This window comes from Aotus nancymaae, unplaced genomic scaffold (genome assembly GCF_030222135.1).
Source record: "Aotus nancymaae isolate 86718 unplaced genomic scaffold, 86718_ANA_hifiasm-v0.15.2.pri h1tg000006l, whole genome shotgun sequence".
Lineage (NCBI taxonomy): Eukaryota > Metazoa > Chordata > Mammalia > Primates > Aotidae > Aotus > Aotus nancymaae.
The window spans coordinates 50,877,921-50,893,394 of record NW_026988417.1 but is presented as its reverse complement, the minus strand read 5'-3'; the positions used below and the strand labels follow the sequence as shown (position 1 = coordinate 50,893,394).

Below are 15,474 nucleotides of genomic sequence, written 5' to 3'. Positions count from 1 at the left end.
AGAAGGCATTGTCTGTTTGGCCTCAGAGTATTTGTTTTTCATGTAGTCATAACTATACTCAAATTTTATAATTTAAAATATGGGTCTTTAGGACAGAAAGTGAAAGAACATGTGTGATTTGGCTCAAGATATAGATTTCTTTCTATACCATAAAATCTGCAGCTTAGATCCCTTTAAAAAATGAAACTCTCTCATACCCTCATAAGCATTTTCCAAAGTATAATTTTTAAACCAGAGAGCAAAAATGATATGCATTATGTAGAATTTTAAGGATTTTGTCCCTGTGGACAGGGGAGAGTGTGAGTAAATCTTATGTGGGTGGCATATAGGGAGTAAAGCAATGCTGCATAATGCATTTGTTTTTTAGACTTCTAGGTTGCTCCATGGGAATCCCTCAACTCAGCTCATCCTCTCTGCTGCATTTCCTCTACAACAGAGCACCTTCCCTCAGTCACATCACCAGCAACATCAGTCTCAGCAACAGCAGCAACTCAGCCGGCACAGGACTGACAGCTTGCCCGACCCTTCCAAGGTTCAACCACAGTAGCACATGCTTCCTCTCTGACATCAAGGGAGGAAAGGGATGGCCCATTAAGAGTTACTCAAATGACCTGAGGAAAAGAGGAAAAGTTCCAGCAGTTTCATGAGATGCAGTATTGAGTGTTCTAGTTCCTGGAATTAGTTGGCAGAGAAATGCTGCCTAGTGCTACAGATGTACATTAAATACCAGCCAGCAGGAGGTAATCATAGGGGCATAGCCAATTCTGACAGTGTTTTAGTTGCCCGGATATTTTTTGATGGAAAAAGAATATATTGCCAAATGTTAAGCTCAGCTATGAAATGACCTCCAGTGAATCAGAAAGGCACTAACAATGTTAGTAACTTTTAGTGGTTCTGTGCCTCTTAACAAGTGTTAGAGAGGACATACCACTGCCATGTCAGGGGTTTGCTTACAGTGATGCCATGAAGACAGTCCAGTAGACTTGGTAGCTACCCCCTCCCCAAACCCTGCCCCTCTTCAGATAATGATGGAACAGTAATTACTTTCAGAATGTTGTGTAGGTTCAAATTCTCTATGTACAGATGATGTAAAAATATGTGTATGTCTGGATAAAAGGAGAGAAAGCAAAACATTTTGTATGCTGCATGAAAGCGTTATCTCTTCCTTACAGGTATGAGCACCTTTCCTGAGATTCTGACACCATGTGCAAACTGATCCATCCTCTGTTTTTCCTTTTGTTTACAACACAGTAGTGTTCTATTCACTTTTCCGGGGCACAAGTTTTTTTGTTCATACTTTGGCTGTGATGTCACAGTTTGTTCAGTGAGGTATGATGTGCTGCTGGGAATGGATTTTTTTTTTTCAGGTTAAATTATTGATACCACAGAATTTTCAAGTTATTCAGAAATATCCCTCATTTCATTATTTTTCAATTATGTTTGAAAATAGGATTTGCACTGCTTTATTTTAGGTGGTTGGGAGTCTTGATTGCATATTTTGATATAGTTACTAGTTGGAAATATTTGTGTAAATGGTTTTCAACAAGCCTAAAAGTAATTTCAAGAATGTTTCAGTTATAGAGGTAAAATTTGCACACAAAACATCTTAGGCACTTTTTAACATTCTCAATCATGGGAATTTTAACTTTTGGGATTTGTTGAAATCTTTTTTATTATCCTTCACAATTTCAATGCTTCTTTTAGTCAGAAATGATTCAGGGTTATTTGAGGGGAAAAAAACCCCATAGTGCCTTGATTTTAATTCAGGTGATAACTCACCATCTTGAACTCATTGTCTGGTTTCTGTAGCAGTTTTGAAACCTTAGTACATTTTTAACAGCATGTGGGTGTCAGTGTCATTATTATTCTCCTAGTAAGTTCCTTTGAAGACTGCTATCAGTCTCTTGGACTGGAGGTACAAATAATTTAGAAATAAAAGATGACAACCTAACACTATCATAGTTATTAATGTGATCTTAAAATTGTTTCCTAAATCAGCATTTTTCTTAAAAGTTAAATAGTCATTTAAGAATTACCAGTAAATATTTGTGCTCAGTATGATCTTGATATTCCTACAAAGAAAAAAGAAGGGATAGATTTGGCTATGCTTTCACTACAACACTAGAATATTGTAACTCACATGCCTTCTAAACGTGAACTAAGATTTCCTTTGGCAATATCATATTCTAAAAGTAATAAATTCTAATACCAGTTACATACATTTTAAAAAGCATTTTATAGATTTTATGGTACTAATAAAATTTATAGCGATAGAACAAAAAATTAGTAGAAAATACCTTATTAGAATATAAAAAATGTTATTACTAAGGAAAGGAAGGACAAGTGTAATAAATCGAAATTGATCTCAAAAGAAAATGTGTAATAGAGTTGAGGTTGTTCAACAGAAAAGGTTCTGAATAATGAAAATAACCTAATGCAGAATTGCTAGGTAAAGAGGTCAGGGGAACACTAAGCCAGTTCGCAAGACTTCTCTGTCCTCTGCTTTGCTGTTATCCTTAAGGCATACACTTTGTCTTTCTGCAGAAAATTCTACCTGGCCACAATTAATTTGAACATTAATGTTGAAAAAGAAAACAACCAAAGAAAATTGCTACCAATCAGTGATTAACATATCAACGAGCTCTTCTAGCTAAATGACCATCCAGTAGAGATTTCCGACATTCCCATGAATATCAAGAATAGTTGTCAGAAAATGTATATACGTGACCATATGCACATATAGACAAGGTGGATGTTGTAGGATATGGCAATAGCGTTGTTTCTCTCCCCTTTCAAATTGCCTTTCTTGACCTTAAGCCATTCCATATTCATCTGAGTTGTGCCTCATTTGTTAATTGGCAATACCTAGTGATATGGATTTAGCTAACAAAAGATAGGAAAAACAATTATATTAAGGCCTATCCTCTACATATTGTACTTAAAAAAGCTGTGAGTACTACATAGTTAGGTTGGCAGCAGCAAAGCATAAGAACAGCCCCAGGTAAACATAGAAACCGTTCACTCACACTGTCGTACTCCAGCCCCTTCAAGTATTTCCCATCTCCACAAATAGTGGGGGGTAAAATTACATTTTTCCTTTATAATTCTTACTGCTCTTCATAGCTCATCTTTTTTTCTGCTTGGAATTAACCATTGCTAACTTAAAGGAGCAGCTAGCTGCTTTTCTGTCAGTCTGAAGTGGTGGAAAGCAGCCTCTTAAATGCTGTTTGTTTTCCTCCTGCTTCTCTTAAATTTGGGTTGCAAAGCTATCACCCTGCCCCATGAAACTTGAGCATTCAAGTGAAGATTCAGCAGTGTCTGTTCTTCATTCATGTCTATAGCCAAAGCTGTAAGTTAAAATCCCTAATCTGTGATTTAAAGATACCAAATAGAAACACTTTCCAGCTTCTTTAAAAAAAAAAAAAAAAAAAAAAAAGTCTTCCCTCTTCTTTACTCTCAGATATTCATTTTTCTTAAAAACATTTATTCTGGGTGGTACTTTTTAGGTAAGAAACCGTTGAGGTTCATGAAAAATGCTAGCTACTCTGCAGTTACCATTTTTTGGACTTGGGAGTTATCATGGTATTGGGGGAGTCAGTATTGCTTAACAAATGCAAGTGAGAACTACAAGTGTTAATGAAGTGGCTCCTGAGAGTGGTGTCAAACCACAACCCAGACACTTAAAAAAGTACTCCATTTTTTGAATGGAACATACTGGAGGAACAAGTGTGGGAGATGCAGGTAGCATGTGAGTAAATAGTGTGGTCTAGCCTCCCAAGCATCCCAAATTCTGGGGGTAACTTGAGAGTGCTGTGCTCTCCTTTGTCATTTATATCTGGCTTAGGAATGTATTAGTAATAAAAAGATGCCAGTGATTTTGAATAGTTTGTTATGGAATATTCAGTGCAGAATAGTGAAAATGTTTGGATTCTTCAGGAGTGCTATAGTTGTTGGTCATTGCCTTAAAGCAGTCTGCTTGACGTTAGGAGCACTGCAGCAGTCCAGCTCTATCAAGAGCACTTTGCTGAAGGGAGAAGAAGCCTTGTTCAAGAAGCCTTAGAAAGGGATCCTTAATATAGTAAGTACTCTACGCAGACAAGTGAAAATTCTTTTAAACTGGGTATTACTCAACATGTTTTAAAATGTTTCCACTACATTGAGGCAAACTTTTTAAAAGTGGAATGCAAATAGCATTTTACTTTAGTGTTTCTTTTTTCTGTTTCTTTGGTAATTGAAAGTTTGTTGATGAATATTTGTGTAAAACTCATTCAAGTCTATAACCTTTCCAATTACCTGTGGCCTGTCTTAATCCCACAGGAGTCCCTGTTGGAAGGGGTTAACACTGGATATTAATGTTGCTGAGTGAATATAGCCAGGAGTAAGCTGATTGGAATTTTCGAATGGTAGAGAAGAAACAGCACAAAGGCACTTGCCATTTTAAGTGTTTGGAGAAAGAGAACCTTTTAAGTTTGGATTGGGTGAGCATTCTTCTAAAAGGAGCTTCTGAAGTAATTGCAAAGGAATAGAATCAACTATTTTTATAGTATATTTAATATATTTGTATATAACTGAGTATAATAGGAACCCTCTACATGCCTCCCACTTTTCTAATTTACTTCCCCTTTTGCCATAGCACTAGTATAGCCTCATCCGCATGGGTAATGTGCCTATTGTCAGCCTACCAAAAGATAGTGCTGCTGCTTTATGAGACAGGTGAGAAGACCCAACTCTCATGCCTGGGGATCCTTTACGGAAGGAATAGCACACACCTTTAAAACAAACATACCACAGTCTAAAAGCATCATTTTGAAATATAAGAAGCACTTTATTTCAATTATTCATTTTGATAAAGTTCTTAGGCGTTAACCATTTCTAAAGGATCCCCGCATCATCACTTAGGTGAAATTATATAAAATGACACATTTCTGAGAAATGTTTAGATCCGGTGAACCGTAGTTGGTTTATGGGAGTGATTTCAAGACAGCCAAATGAACTTTGACTTTTGTTTTGAATGTGGTGGAGTCAGGAGATTGTAGATGCCTAGTTTGATTTAAACACTATTGTAAACCTATCTTGCCTATTGTGTGGACACCAAAAGAGACCAATGAGCCTGTTTATTTTTCAGAGGTCTAGGAAAATTGCATCCATGTGAGTAGATGTACAGAACTAATCTAAAAGTGACTGCTAGTAATATTTTAGAATATAATAATTTCAAGAATTATTCCGAGTGTTTTAAATGTGCCCTGAAATGTTGGCATGTCATTTCAGCGTTTCCATTTGAATTGCTCTTGTACTATTTTTGCACAAAAAGGACTGAGAAAAAGACTACTTTGGTCAAAGGAAAAAAAGTATAATTTGATTTTTAATTTTAATGTCTCCTGTGGAAACACTGGGGATGAATTTTGTTGGTACAGTTATTCAGGATATTTAAAACAGTGTTGAACAGTTCACAAGAAATTAAACAAACTTGGATTTTAAAAATTAAAATACTTTCTTTCCATGTGACTGTTTTGCAGTTTTTTCCCCTATGTCATAACACTACATTCCTTTTTTTTCTTAAATAAAATACTTCACAGGTTTTGTTGTGAGTGTTCAGCAGTATTTTGTAAGCTGCTTGGGTTTCCTCAGGGAAACATTATTTAGTGGAATAGGATATAATTTATGGAGAGACTATTACGTGAAATTCCATCACCACCACCAGCAAACACTGAGGTGCTGCATTAAGTGACAATCAAACTAGTAAGTATTTATGAAAGAATTTAGAAAGGGATTCAAAGAAGCATTTGCTTTGAAAGCAGTTCTCTGGGGTTCTTGAATAAAAATGGCGAAATGTATTTATTTATATTTTAAAATGTGTGTTCTATTTTCTCATCAAAGTGATTTCAGTGTCATGTATTTAATTTGTGGTTTGTTTTGTTTTGCACCATAATCTTCTTAGAGTACTGGCTCTGATTTGGGGTGCAGTCAGTCACTAGCCCTCACGATAATCTTTACGGACAGTTTGAATATGCTTTACTTCAGGACAGCAGTGGAGGGCCCAACTCCAGATGCCCCTGCACTTCCCTCCTGTCTTCAAGTCATGTAATAAAGAATTTAAAAAATACTCCTTTCAAATCTGCTTCATATGGTTCCAACCTTTTTCTAGTTTCACTTGCTGCCTTTTCTGTTTTATGGGCACTTTTTGTATGATTACTTCCCCAACACAGCCAAAGGCCAGTATGACGGGCACACAATCCCTCTATTTTGCCCATTTGGGAAAACATTAGTAAAAGAAATAGCATCTTTTAATGGCTGTTATTATCATATCCATATTAAAATCCATTTAAAGTTCTTAAATTTGGTGGAATAATGTATACAGACTGAAAACTTCTACAAAAAATGTTTGCTGTATTTAATATAGTGTCATGTTGCTCGGTCCTTGGAAAACAAAATAAAATTTCCATACACAGCACTGCCCGATAAAGCAGTGCTGGAATATTGGAAGCCTAGACATTTGAGGATCCTTCTTACTCACATGCATTGGAACAGAATCCTCCACTTTAAGACTCAGAGAAGCTATGGAGTCCCACAAGCCAGGTACAGCACACAACTTAGAGAATGGTAATTAAAGCACGTCAACCACAATTGAATTTAATGATCTAAAAAATATTTCTTAACTCTGAGGGTTAAATTGAAGATACAATGTTTTCAAATAAATGCTTTTAAATTTCTTAGAAAACAAACTGTGACATCGCTTTTAAAAGTGACATTCAGATGTTTATAATGTGTGTTTTTGAGTTGGCTTGGACTAGTGTAAGTTCACTTCTGGCAGTGGTTGTGCCAGTGCTAAGAAGTTAAAATAAGTGGTTACCTTCAGATTGATGTCTTGTATAACCAATCATCTTCAAGCAAAAAACTGGCCAGGAAATGTCTTTTTTTAAAAAAAAAAAGATATGTCAGCAAGAACAGCTCATTTAGACCATTCTAGAATGATTTTGAAATCTTTACTATGGTATGAGTTGGGGAAGGCCTCAGTATGGCACTTTCGTATTCACTCTATGTAAAGATTGAAGCCCAAAGATGAGTTAAATTCAGTGCTGTATTGAAACCAGTCAGTGCAAAAAAAACAAAAAACAAAAACTTTTATCTTTGTAAACTTTTCATTGTTAACCTCAGTTGGTAGTTGTAAAAAACATGCACCAAAATCTTTATAATGTTCTGTGTGGTTCTCAATGTGATATTCTTGACATTGCTGTCCTTACTGCTTGGTTCTTGGTTTTAAATTAAAAAGTAGATGTAGCCCATCATTTCTGCTTCCAAAACGGTGGAGCTAAAAATGGCTAATTGATCTTGAAATAAGAATAACTTTTACAAGACAAACATTTAATTGAAATCCAAACTGATTTACAGAGATTGAAACTGACATTTTCCAGGTGTTGTCTTCTGCCAAAATTCTAAATTGCATAGACACATGAGGGTTATTGAATGGTTTCAACGGTGCTATATTAGGTTCTCTGATTTTCATGACCTATGTATGTTTGGAAATACAGTATTGTATAAAATATGTGGATTGTTTTGTTACCGATTTAATATTGCCATTTTAATTTGGTGTAACAATTGGTTAGTTGTTTTTCAAAGCTATCCTTTGAGGAGAAAGTCAAAATGTGTTGTTAGCCTACCTCCACTCAGGCCTCTTGCTGTGTAATCATTATTCCAGGTTATGATGTGCATAGCTTTTAAAACTGCGTGTACTATATTATTCTGCTCTTTCCCATACTCTTGTCATGTATTCAGAACCTAAAATTATAGCAGAAGAGCCAAGCAGTAGCAGTTTTTTGTAAATGTAAAAATAATTAGATCCAGACTTTGTTTCCTTCTTCAATTTTAAAAATAAAAAATACCTCAGTGCTATGTTTTTCAGTATCACCTGCATTTCTCAAAAAATAACACCTTCATGTGGCACATAACTTGTAAGAATCACATTTTGGATTTTAAAGAAAGACTATTAAATATTTTAAGATCACTATCAATAACATTTCCCTTTCTTTTATTCAACAATGGAGGCTAATTGCAGTAGCCATTTTTACCTTGTAGCCCTAGGTCTGACTTACCAAATTCTGAGAGGAATTATGTTCTGCTACAACATTGTGTGGTATGAACCCAGTTATTGCTGTTATTCACATATGAATCCAGTACTGGGACCAAGCTACCTGAACTGAGATTAGGCTTTGATGGTACCAGCTACTCTTGACAAGGACTGTCTCTTCTGTTTTTAGTAAAATTGTATTAGTGAGAATTCCTCACTCCTTATACTAATCATCTAAGGCAACACAGGGGTGTCTAACCACAGTTTATCTTAATCCACAGACATGTTTTCTACTCTATGATACACACTTCTTATAGCAGCGAACTGTGAAGTTTACAAATATGACCTTTTTGATCAACATGTGCTACTTCTAACTAACTTGACATTTAAGCTACTTTTTAGCTGAGGACCCCTCTTTTCATAGTAGTAGCTATCTATCTTCCTCACAGTTACCATGTAGGACAATTGCTGCGTCCTACAGTGCTGGGTGATGAACTGGGTTCTTTCACAATCTCTTCCAATTGCAAACTACTATACATTGTCGGACCTTTGTAGTAGCTCATAAACCTGATTTGCTCTGGGTCTCCTAGTATATGTCACACAAAAAACATGAAGTTCCTGTAGAAATTGTCCTGCAGTTTAGAGAGGCTATTAATGGGAGTGTTACTGCATATGATTCTAGAATATAAAAGGCTGAGAGAAAGCAGCTGTTGTTATGCTACTTGGGTGGAGTAGCAGTCAAGTCAGAACATACACAAATGACAGTGATGACTGAGGTTGCTATGAAAATATGAGGTAGTCTTAGCATAATGAATCGATATCAGGCTCTGGGATTAAACTGGCATGACTCTACCATATAACCTTGGGTGAGTTACTTTTTTCTTTTTTAACCTTATATTAGTACCTGCTACCTCACAGAACTAAGGGTGACAACTGTAAGGGTGGCTCCTGTTTAGCTACTTTAGGCATATCTCAAATATTTATCAGTGTTTTTACATCAGCTTTAGAAATTAGTCTATGAATACTCTTAATAATATATAACACACAAGGAAAAACAAGCACTAGTCATACCACTTTTATTTATATTGTATCTATGTTACATTGTTTATTCAATAATAGAAAAAATATGAATACATTCATAGTATTCTCTTTTAATTGGGTAATTCCACATTGTCAAATATTGACTGTTTTTATATTGGGTGTCCTACCCAATTAAAAAAAAAAAATAGAATGACCTGGCAGACAGTTCTTCTTGTGCCATGTTATTGATGTAACAGTACTATTGTATATGTCTCATCTTTTAAAAAAAGCAACCAAATTTTGAAAAGATGGATGATTAAACTACTGCTTACTGGCTCAGGGAAATGTTTTAAAAAATAGAAATTAGGGCCGGGCACGGTGGCTCACGCCTATAATCCCAGCACTTGGGGAGGTCGAGGCGGGTGGATCACGAGGTCAGGAGATCGAGACCATCCTGGTCCACATGATGAAATCCCGTCTCTACTAAAAATACAAAAAATTAGCTGGGCATGGTGGTGAGTGCCTGTAATCCCAGCTACTCAGGAGGCTGAGGCAGGAGAATTGCCTGAACCCAGGAGGCGGAGGTTGCGGTGAGCCGAGATCACGCTATTGCACTCCAGCCTGGGTAAGAAGAGCAAAACTCCGTCTCAAAAAAAGAAAAAATAGAAATTAATTCGTTCTTTCCCCAGAAAAATGTTAAGGTAAACCTCTTAAAACATTTAAGTCATCAAGGAGGAAATGTGTCTTAAAAAGGGGTCAGTGCTGAAAGAAAATCACATGGCAGACCCCACTGCACAACAGCTCTGCACCAAAACAGAAATGGAGACCATAGTAACATAATTATACTGGAGAGAAGAAAAACCCAGACTGAGAAGTCAGGTTTCTTTTAAAACTCCTTGTTACAAATAGAATCAATGATTATATCTCAAGACACAATATTTTCATTAAATGGGTCTAACTCACAAATCAAGGCTACAAAATACAGTATTTTTCCATCACTTTTAGTTGTAATGTACACTATGTACAGAAAGATAACATTACCTATTTTAAACTAAATACAGATGAACAAATAGCTTGTTAAAAACCAGAATCAGGGCTTATAAATAATGCAGAAAATGCAAACGCCAAAAACACGACGCCTCCTATGATTGTCACTGGAAGAGAGAAGAAAAAAAGTCAAATACCGCCAAACTCCTATACCTTGATGCTGTACAAAATGAAAAGGGAGCCGATGAGGCGGCCAATTATTCTTCCAATCTAGTAAACTAACCTTGAAAACAAACTAGAATCACTTCAACCCCATTTACATAGCAAGGAACAACACTTAATATGCTCGACTCTGAACAGTTAAGAATCAGGTTTTTCTCCAGCACTGTTTTGAGAAATAACAGGATTGTACTAGATCCAGAGAGTGCTAACAAGCTACAGCAGAACTGTAACTCATTTTTAAATCCAGTTATAAAAGAAAATGTTTAAGTCTTCTGACTAGCCAAGAGACAATTCTTCCATCTCTAGACCTAACTGTAGCTTCACAGGACATTTTCAGCAGAATCAGTAAATATGGTCTCCACATAGGATTCCAGCTTCTAAGACACGTTTTTAAAGCCAAAAATTTCTCATACTTCCACATGACAATTGCTTTACTAAGATAATATGTTGACAAGAAGCTACTATGAATTCAATAAAGATGACTGTATTTTGCTAACTTCTACAAAGTTAGTAGTTGTATTTGCTAACTTCTACATTGCATAGATGGTGAAAAAGTCCATATATGCAATGCCAGGAGTAATACCTCTAAGAGATGGTAGGTAATTACAAAGACCAAGTATACTTCAGAAGCAGAAATTTAAATCATGACAGCTAATACCCTTTAATCTCTCAGTGATTCTAAAATGTTAGATGGTATTTGATTTGTAATTTTAAAGACTTACCAGTTCTGACAGAGATTTTCTGTGCTATCATTCTTCCTCCAATTACTGCCAGTCCCGTGCACAGGGAGTGCCCCACAGTTCCACCCACGGCTACACCATAGGGGTCCTGGAAGCAAGCGTCACAGCATCAATTCAAAACTAAGGCGACAACCGCTGCTTGAGAACCGTAACAATATAGAAGCACTAAAAATGGAGGCCAACAATTAAAAAGCATAGTTATAAAAATTCAGGTGTATAGGCAGGGCGTGGTGGCTCACGCCTGTAATCCCAGCACTTTGGGAGGCCGAGGCGGGTGGATCACGAGGTCAAGAGATCGAGACCATCCTGGTCAACATGGTTAAACCATGTCTCTACTAAAAATACAAAAAATTAGCTGGGCATGGTGGCACGTGCCTGTAATCCCAGCTACTCAGGAGGCTGAGGCAGGAGAATTGCCTGAACCCAGGAGGCCGAGGTTGCGATGAGCCGAGATCGTGCCATTGCACTCCAGCCTGGGTAACGAGAGCAAAACTCCATCTCAAAAAAAAAAAAAAAAAAAAAAAATTCAGGTGTATAATAAATTTATGAAAGGTGTAACAGCTGCTTGAAGGAATATGTACATAAGACTAGACCTACAAGTTGAAATAACCCTCATCAATTAGTGAAGTTGAAATAATCCTGATGAAATAAAGCTAACCGAACCATTCAGTATTTATTAAACTTCCTTCACAGGCAATATGTAGCACTGCTACAACAGACAAGTGCTAGGGAGGATTGTAAGCTAGACACCTGTTCCCTCAGGTACTGTTTGGTACTATGAGAAAACTCAGTTAAACCTTTGCAGAATAGCATGCCTCTGCTTCCCGTGAACAGAAACCCCGCCTCAGCGCCAGGGACAAAGGATTTATCCAGTAAACACATGCCAACTGAGCAAAGCAGGCACTCAGATTGGGGGAGAGGGAGTATATGGTCAAAGTTTCCCAGAAAAGATAGCCCTAAAGAACGAGCAGGGAGTAGTAGGAATGTGATGTTGTTTGGTGGGAGAAGGAACACGCTAAGTAGAAAGCAAAAGCCAGCAGTACCAGACGACCAGCTGCAGGGCACTTGAGCAGTTCACAAAAGGAGGTCATGCGGGTAGGTGGGAGCCCAGGTTAGGGAGGACCCTATCAACTTGCAGTTTAGACTGTCCTCAGACACTTGTTAGTTTTTAGCTGGAAAGTGACAGAACAGATTTATGCTTTCGAAGTCCAGTGGGGCAGTGCAGTGGCTCATGCCTATAATCCCAACACTTTGGGAGGTTGAGGCAGGGGGACTGCTTGAGCCTGGGAGTTTGAGACCAGCCTAGGCAACATAGTGAGACCTCATTCTCTACAAACAAAATTTAAAAAATTAGCCGGGAATCCTAGCAAGCACAAGTTGGTTCCAGCTGCTCAGGAGACTGAGGTGGGAGAACCACTTTAGCCCAGGAGGTCGTGGCTACAGTGAGCTGTGATTGCTCTCCAGCCTGGGCAACAAAGCAAGATCCTATCTCAAAAAAAAAATTTTTTTTTTTTTTAAGATGGGGTTTCACCATATTGGTCAGGCTGGTCTTGAACTCCTGACCTCAGGTGATCCACCTGCCTTGGCCTCCAAAGTGCTTGGATTACAGGTGTTAGCCACCATGCCCGGCCCAAAAATTTTTTAAAGGTCTAGTGGAGAGAAAGAAGTGGAGGGGAACTAGAATGAAGGAGGGGTACCCACTGGGATGCTATTGCAACAGCCCTGGAAGAAAACAGCCTTGGCCTGGATCAGAGTGGATGACCATAGGCAGAGAAGAGCAGGTGAATTTGAGAGAAATTAAGAAAACAAAATTAATATACCTCCATGATAGATGAGTAATAGGCTTTATGAAAAAAATATCAGAGCCAAGCCTAGTGGAGCCAGCCACTCAGGAGGCTAAGGCAGAAGGATCGCTTGAGGCCTGGAGTTCGAGACTAGCCTGAGCAATACAGCGAGATCCTGTCTCTTAAAAAATAAAATAAAATAATGGTGCAGTGGTTTGTGCATGTAGTTCCAGCTATTCAGGAGGCTGAGGTGAGAGGATCGCTTCAGCTAAAGAGTTCGAAGCTGGCTGGGTGTGGTGGCTCATGCCTGTAATCCCAACGCTTTGGAAGGCCGAGGCAGGTGGATCACGAGGTCAAGAGATCAAGACCATCCTGGCCAACATGGTGAAACCCTGTCTCTACTAAAAATACAAAAAATTAGCTGGACATGGGGGCACATGCCTGTAATCCCAGCTACTTGGGAGGCTGAGACAGGAGAATCACTTGAACCCTGGAGGCAGAAGTTGCAGTGAGCCAAGAATGTGCCATTGCACTCCAGCCTGGGCAACAAGAGCGAAACTCTGTCTCAAAAAAAAAAAAAAAGTTCAAAGCTGCAGTGAGCTATGATCACACTACTGCACTACAGATTCCATCCTGGATGACAAAGCAAGACTCCATCTCTTACTTAAAAAAAAGAAAAAATCAAGCACGACACCCAAGTTTCTCTCCCACCATTCTTTGGATGATTTATGGTAAGACCAATGTGACTTTTAAAGTTAAGAGTCAATTGAATTTAGGTGGGCGTGGTGGCTCACATCTGTAATCCCAGCACTTTGAGAGGCCAAGGCAGGCAGATCACTTGAGGTCAGGAATTTGAGACCAGCCTGGCCAACAGAGTGAAACACCATCTTTACTAAAAATACAAAAACTAGCCAAGCTTGTTGGCAAACACCTCTAATCCCAGCTATTCGGGAGGCTGAGGCAAGAGAATCACTTGAATCTAGGAGGCAGAGGTTGCAGCAAGCCAAGATTGCGCCACTGCACTCTAGACTGAGTGACAGAGCAAGACACTGTCTCAAAAAAAAAAACAAACAAAAACAAAACAAAAAGACAATAATCCTGGTATAGAGAAAGCACAGAGAGAAGAATGATGATGGCATAATCATGAGGGACAAAGGCAGCATTCAAGGAAGGACAGAGAAAGAAGGGTCCACAGAAGACAGCAGATGAGGTGGCCAGGCAATCACCTCCTGTGAGGACCAAGGGAGGCACCACTGAAGGCCACAGGGAGCTCAAAGCACAAGACTCTTGATGAGGCCAGAAACAGGGTTCCCTGGGCTAAGTATGCAAGGAGAGCAGAGCCAAGGCTTATTCCCATCACTGCCAAGCCCTCTGACACTGCAAGGGGGGGAAGAGTGGGATTTGGAAGAGATGTAGAATTGAGGAAAGGGGCTTTTTTTTTTTTTTAAAAGGATGAGAAAAAATTGGTACACATTAACAAAGCTCACAAAACTGGGCTGGAGAAAGGCAAAATCGAAGCGTATCATAAGGGTGGGATTCAGAATAAAGGAGGGCAGAGGGGGCTGCCACTGTGTGGGTGGGAACGAAGAAAGGGAACTGCCGCCGCTCTGAAGGAGAAGAGAAGGCCCACTGCTGGCCAGCGTGTGTGCAAGAGAGGAAACTTGTTGAAGCATCCACCATGAAGAATGGAAGAGTGGGAGTACATTTCCCAAATTCTACTTGTGTATTATGAACTACTACCCAAGAAGATGGTTCTTATCTGAAAGTGATATTTAGGCCAGGTGTAATCTCAGCACTCTGGGAGGCCAAGGTGGGCAGATTGCTTGAGCTCAGGAGTTCAAGACAAGTCTGGGCAACATGGCAAAACCCCGTCTCTACAAAAAAATACAAAAATTAGCCAGGCGTTGTGGCGGGTACCTATAGTACCAGACTTGGGGGTGCTGAGGTAGGAGGATGGCTGGAGCCCAGGAGGTGGAGGTTGAGGTGAGCTGAGATCATGCCATTGCACTCCAGTCTGGGTGACAGAGCTAGACTCTGTCTCAAAAAAAAAATTTTTTAAATTCACTAGATTAAGTAAAATAAACGAATATTAAACTAGTTGCTTTAATATAGGATATTTCAGTCTTTCTTTATCTGTATACTGAGTCTTTTTATTTTTTAAGATGGAGTCTTGCTCTGTCACCCAGACTGGAGTACAGTGGTGCGATCTCGGCTCACTGCAACCTCTGCTTCCCAGGTTCAGGTGATTCTCCTGCCTCAGCCTCCGGAGTAGCTGGGACTACAGGCGTGTGCTAGCACGCCTAGCTAACTTTTGTATTTTAAGTAGAAAAGGGGTTTCACCATGCTGGCCAGGCTGGTCTCGAACTCCTGACCTCAGGTGATCTTCTCTCCTTAGCCTCCCAAAGTGCTGGAATTACAGGCATAAACCACCAAGCCCAGCCCTTGAATCTTTAAAAACAAAAACAGAGATACATTATTTGCCAAGTTTGACTCTGAATATCTTCCTTCCCCCTTACCTTTTTTTGGCCTAGAAACAATTCACATCTCAAAGGACACTAGGATTATGTGAAATCTAACTTGGGAACATTAAATCATGTTGGAAGCAAAGACAAAACTGCATACTAAAATGGCCTAAACTAGACGATGCATGGTTCAT

At 38.8% G+C, this 15,474-nt stretch overlaps 2 protein-coding genes across 8 annotated transcripts in view; one reads left to right on the top strand and one right to left on the bottom strand.

The window, feature by feature from the left end:
* The window catches only part of CLOCK (clock circadian regulator), a 141,441-nt gene extending 138,963 nt beyond the window's left edge, over positions 1-2,478 (top strand). For all 6 annotated transcript variants that reach the window (XM_064367247.1, XM_064367271.1, XM_064367242.1 and 3 more), the window contains one exon: positions 368-2,478. In XM_064367247.1, coding sequence (XP_064223317.1) covers positions 368-547 — 180 coding nt within the window. In that variant the 3' untranslated portion in view covers positions 548-2,478. The remainder of the gene's footprint in view (positions 1-367) is intronic.
* Positions 2,479-9,124: 6,646 nt separating this feature from the next.
* Positions 9,125-15,474, bottom strand: part of TMEM165 (transmembrane protein 165) — a 30,407-nt gene continuing 24,057 nt past the window's right edge. For both annotated transcript variants that reach the window (XM_012441082.2, XM_012441083.2), the window contains exons 5-6: positions 11,017-11,122; positions 9,125-10,239 (exon numbers count right to left, since the gene is read on the bottom strand). In XM_012441082.2, coding sequence (XP_012296505.1) covers positions 10,163-10,239; positions 11,017-11,122 — 183 coding nt within the window. In that variant the 3' untranslated portion in view covers positions 9,125-10,162. The remainder of the gene's footprint in view (positions 10,240-11,016; positions 11,123-15,474) is intronic.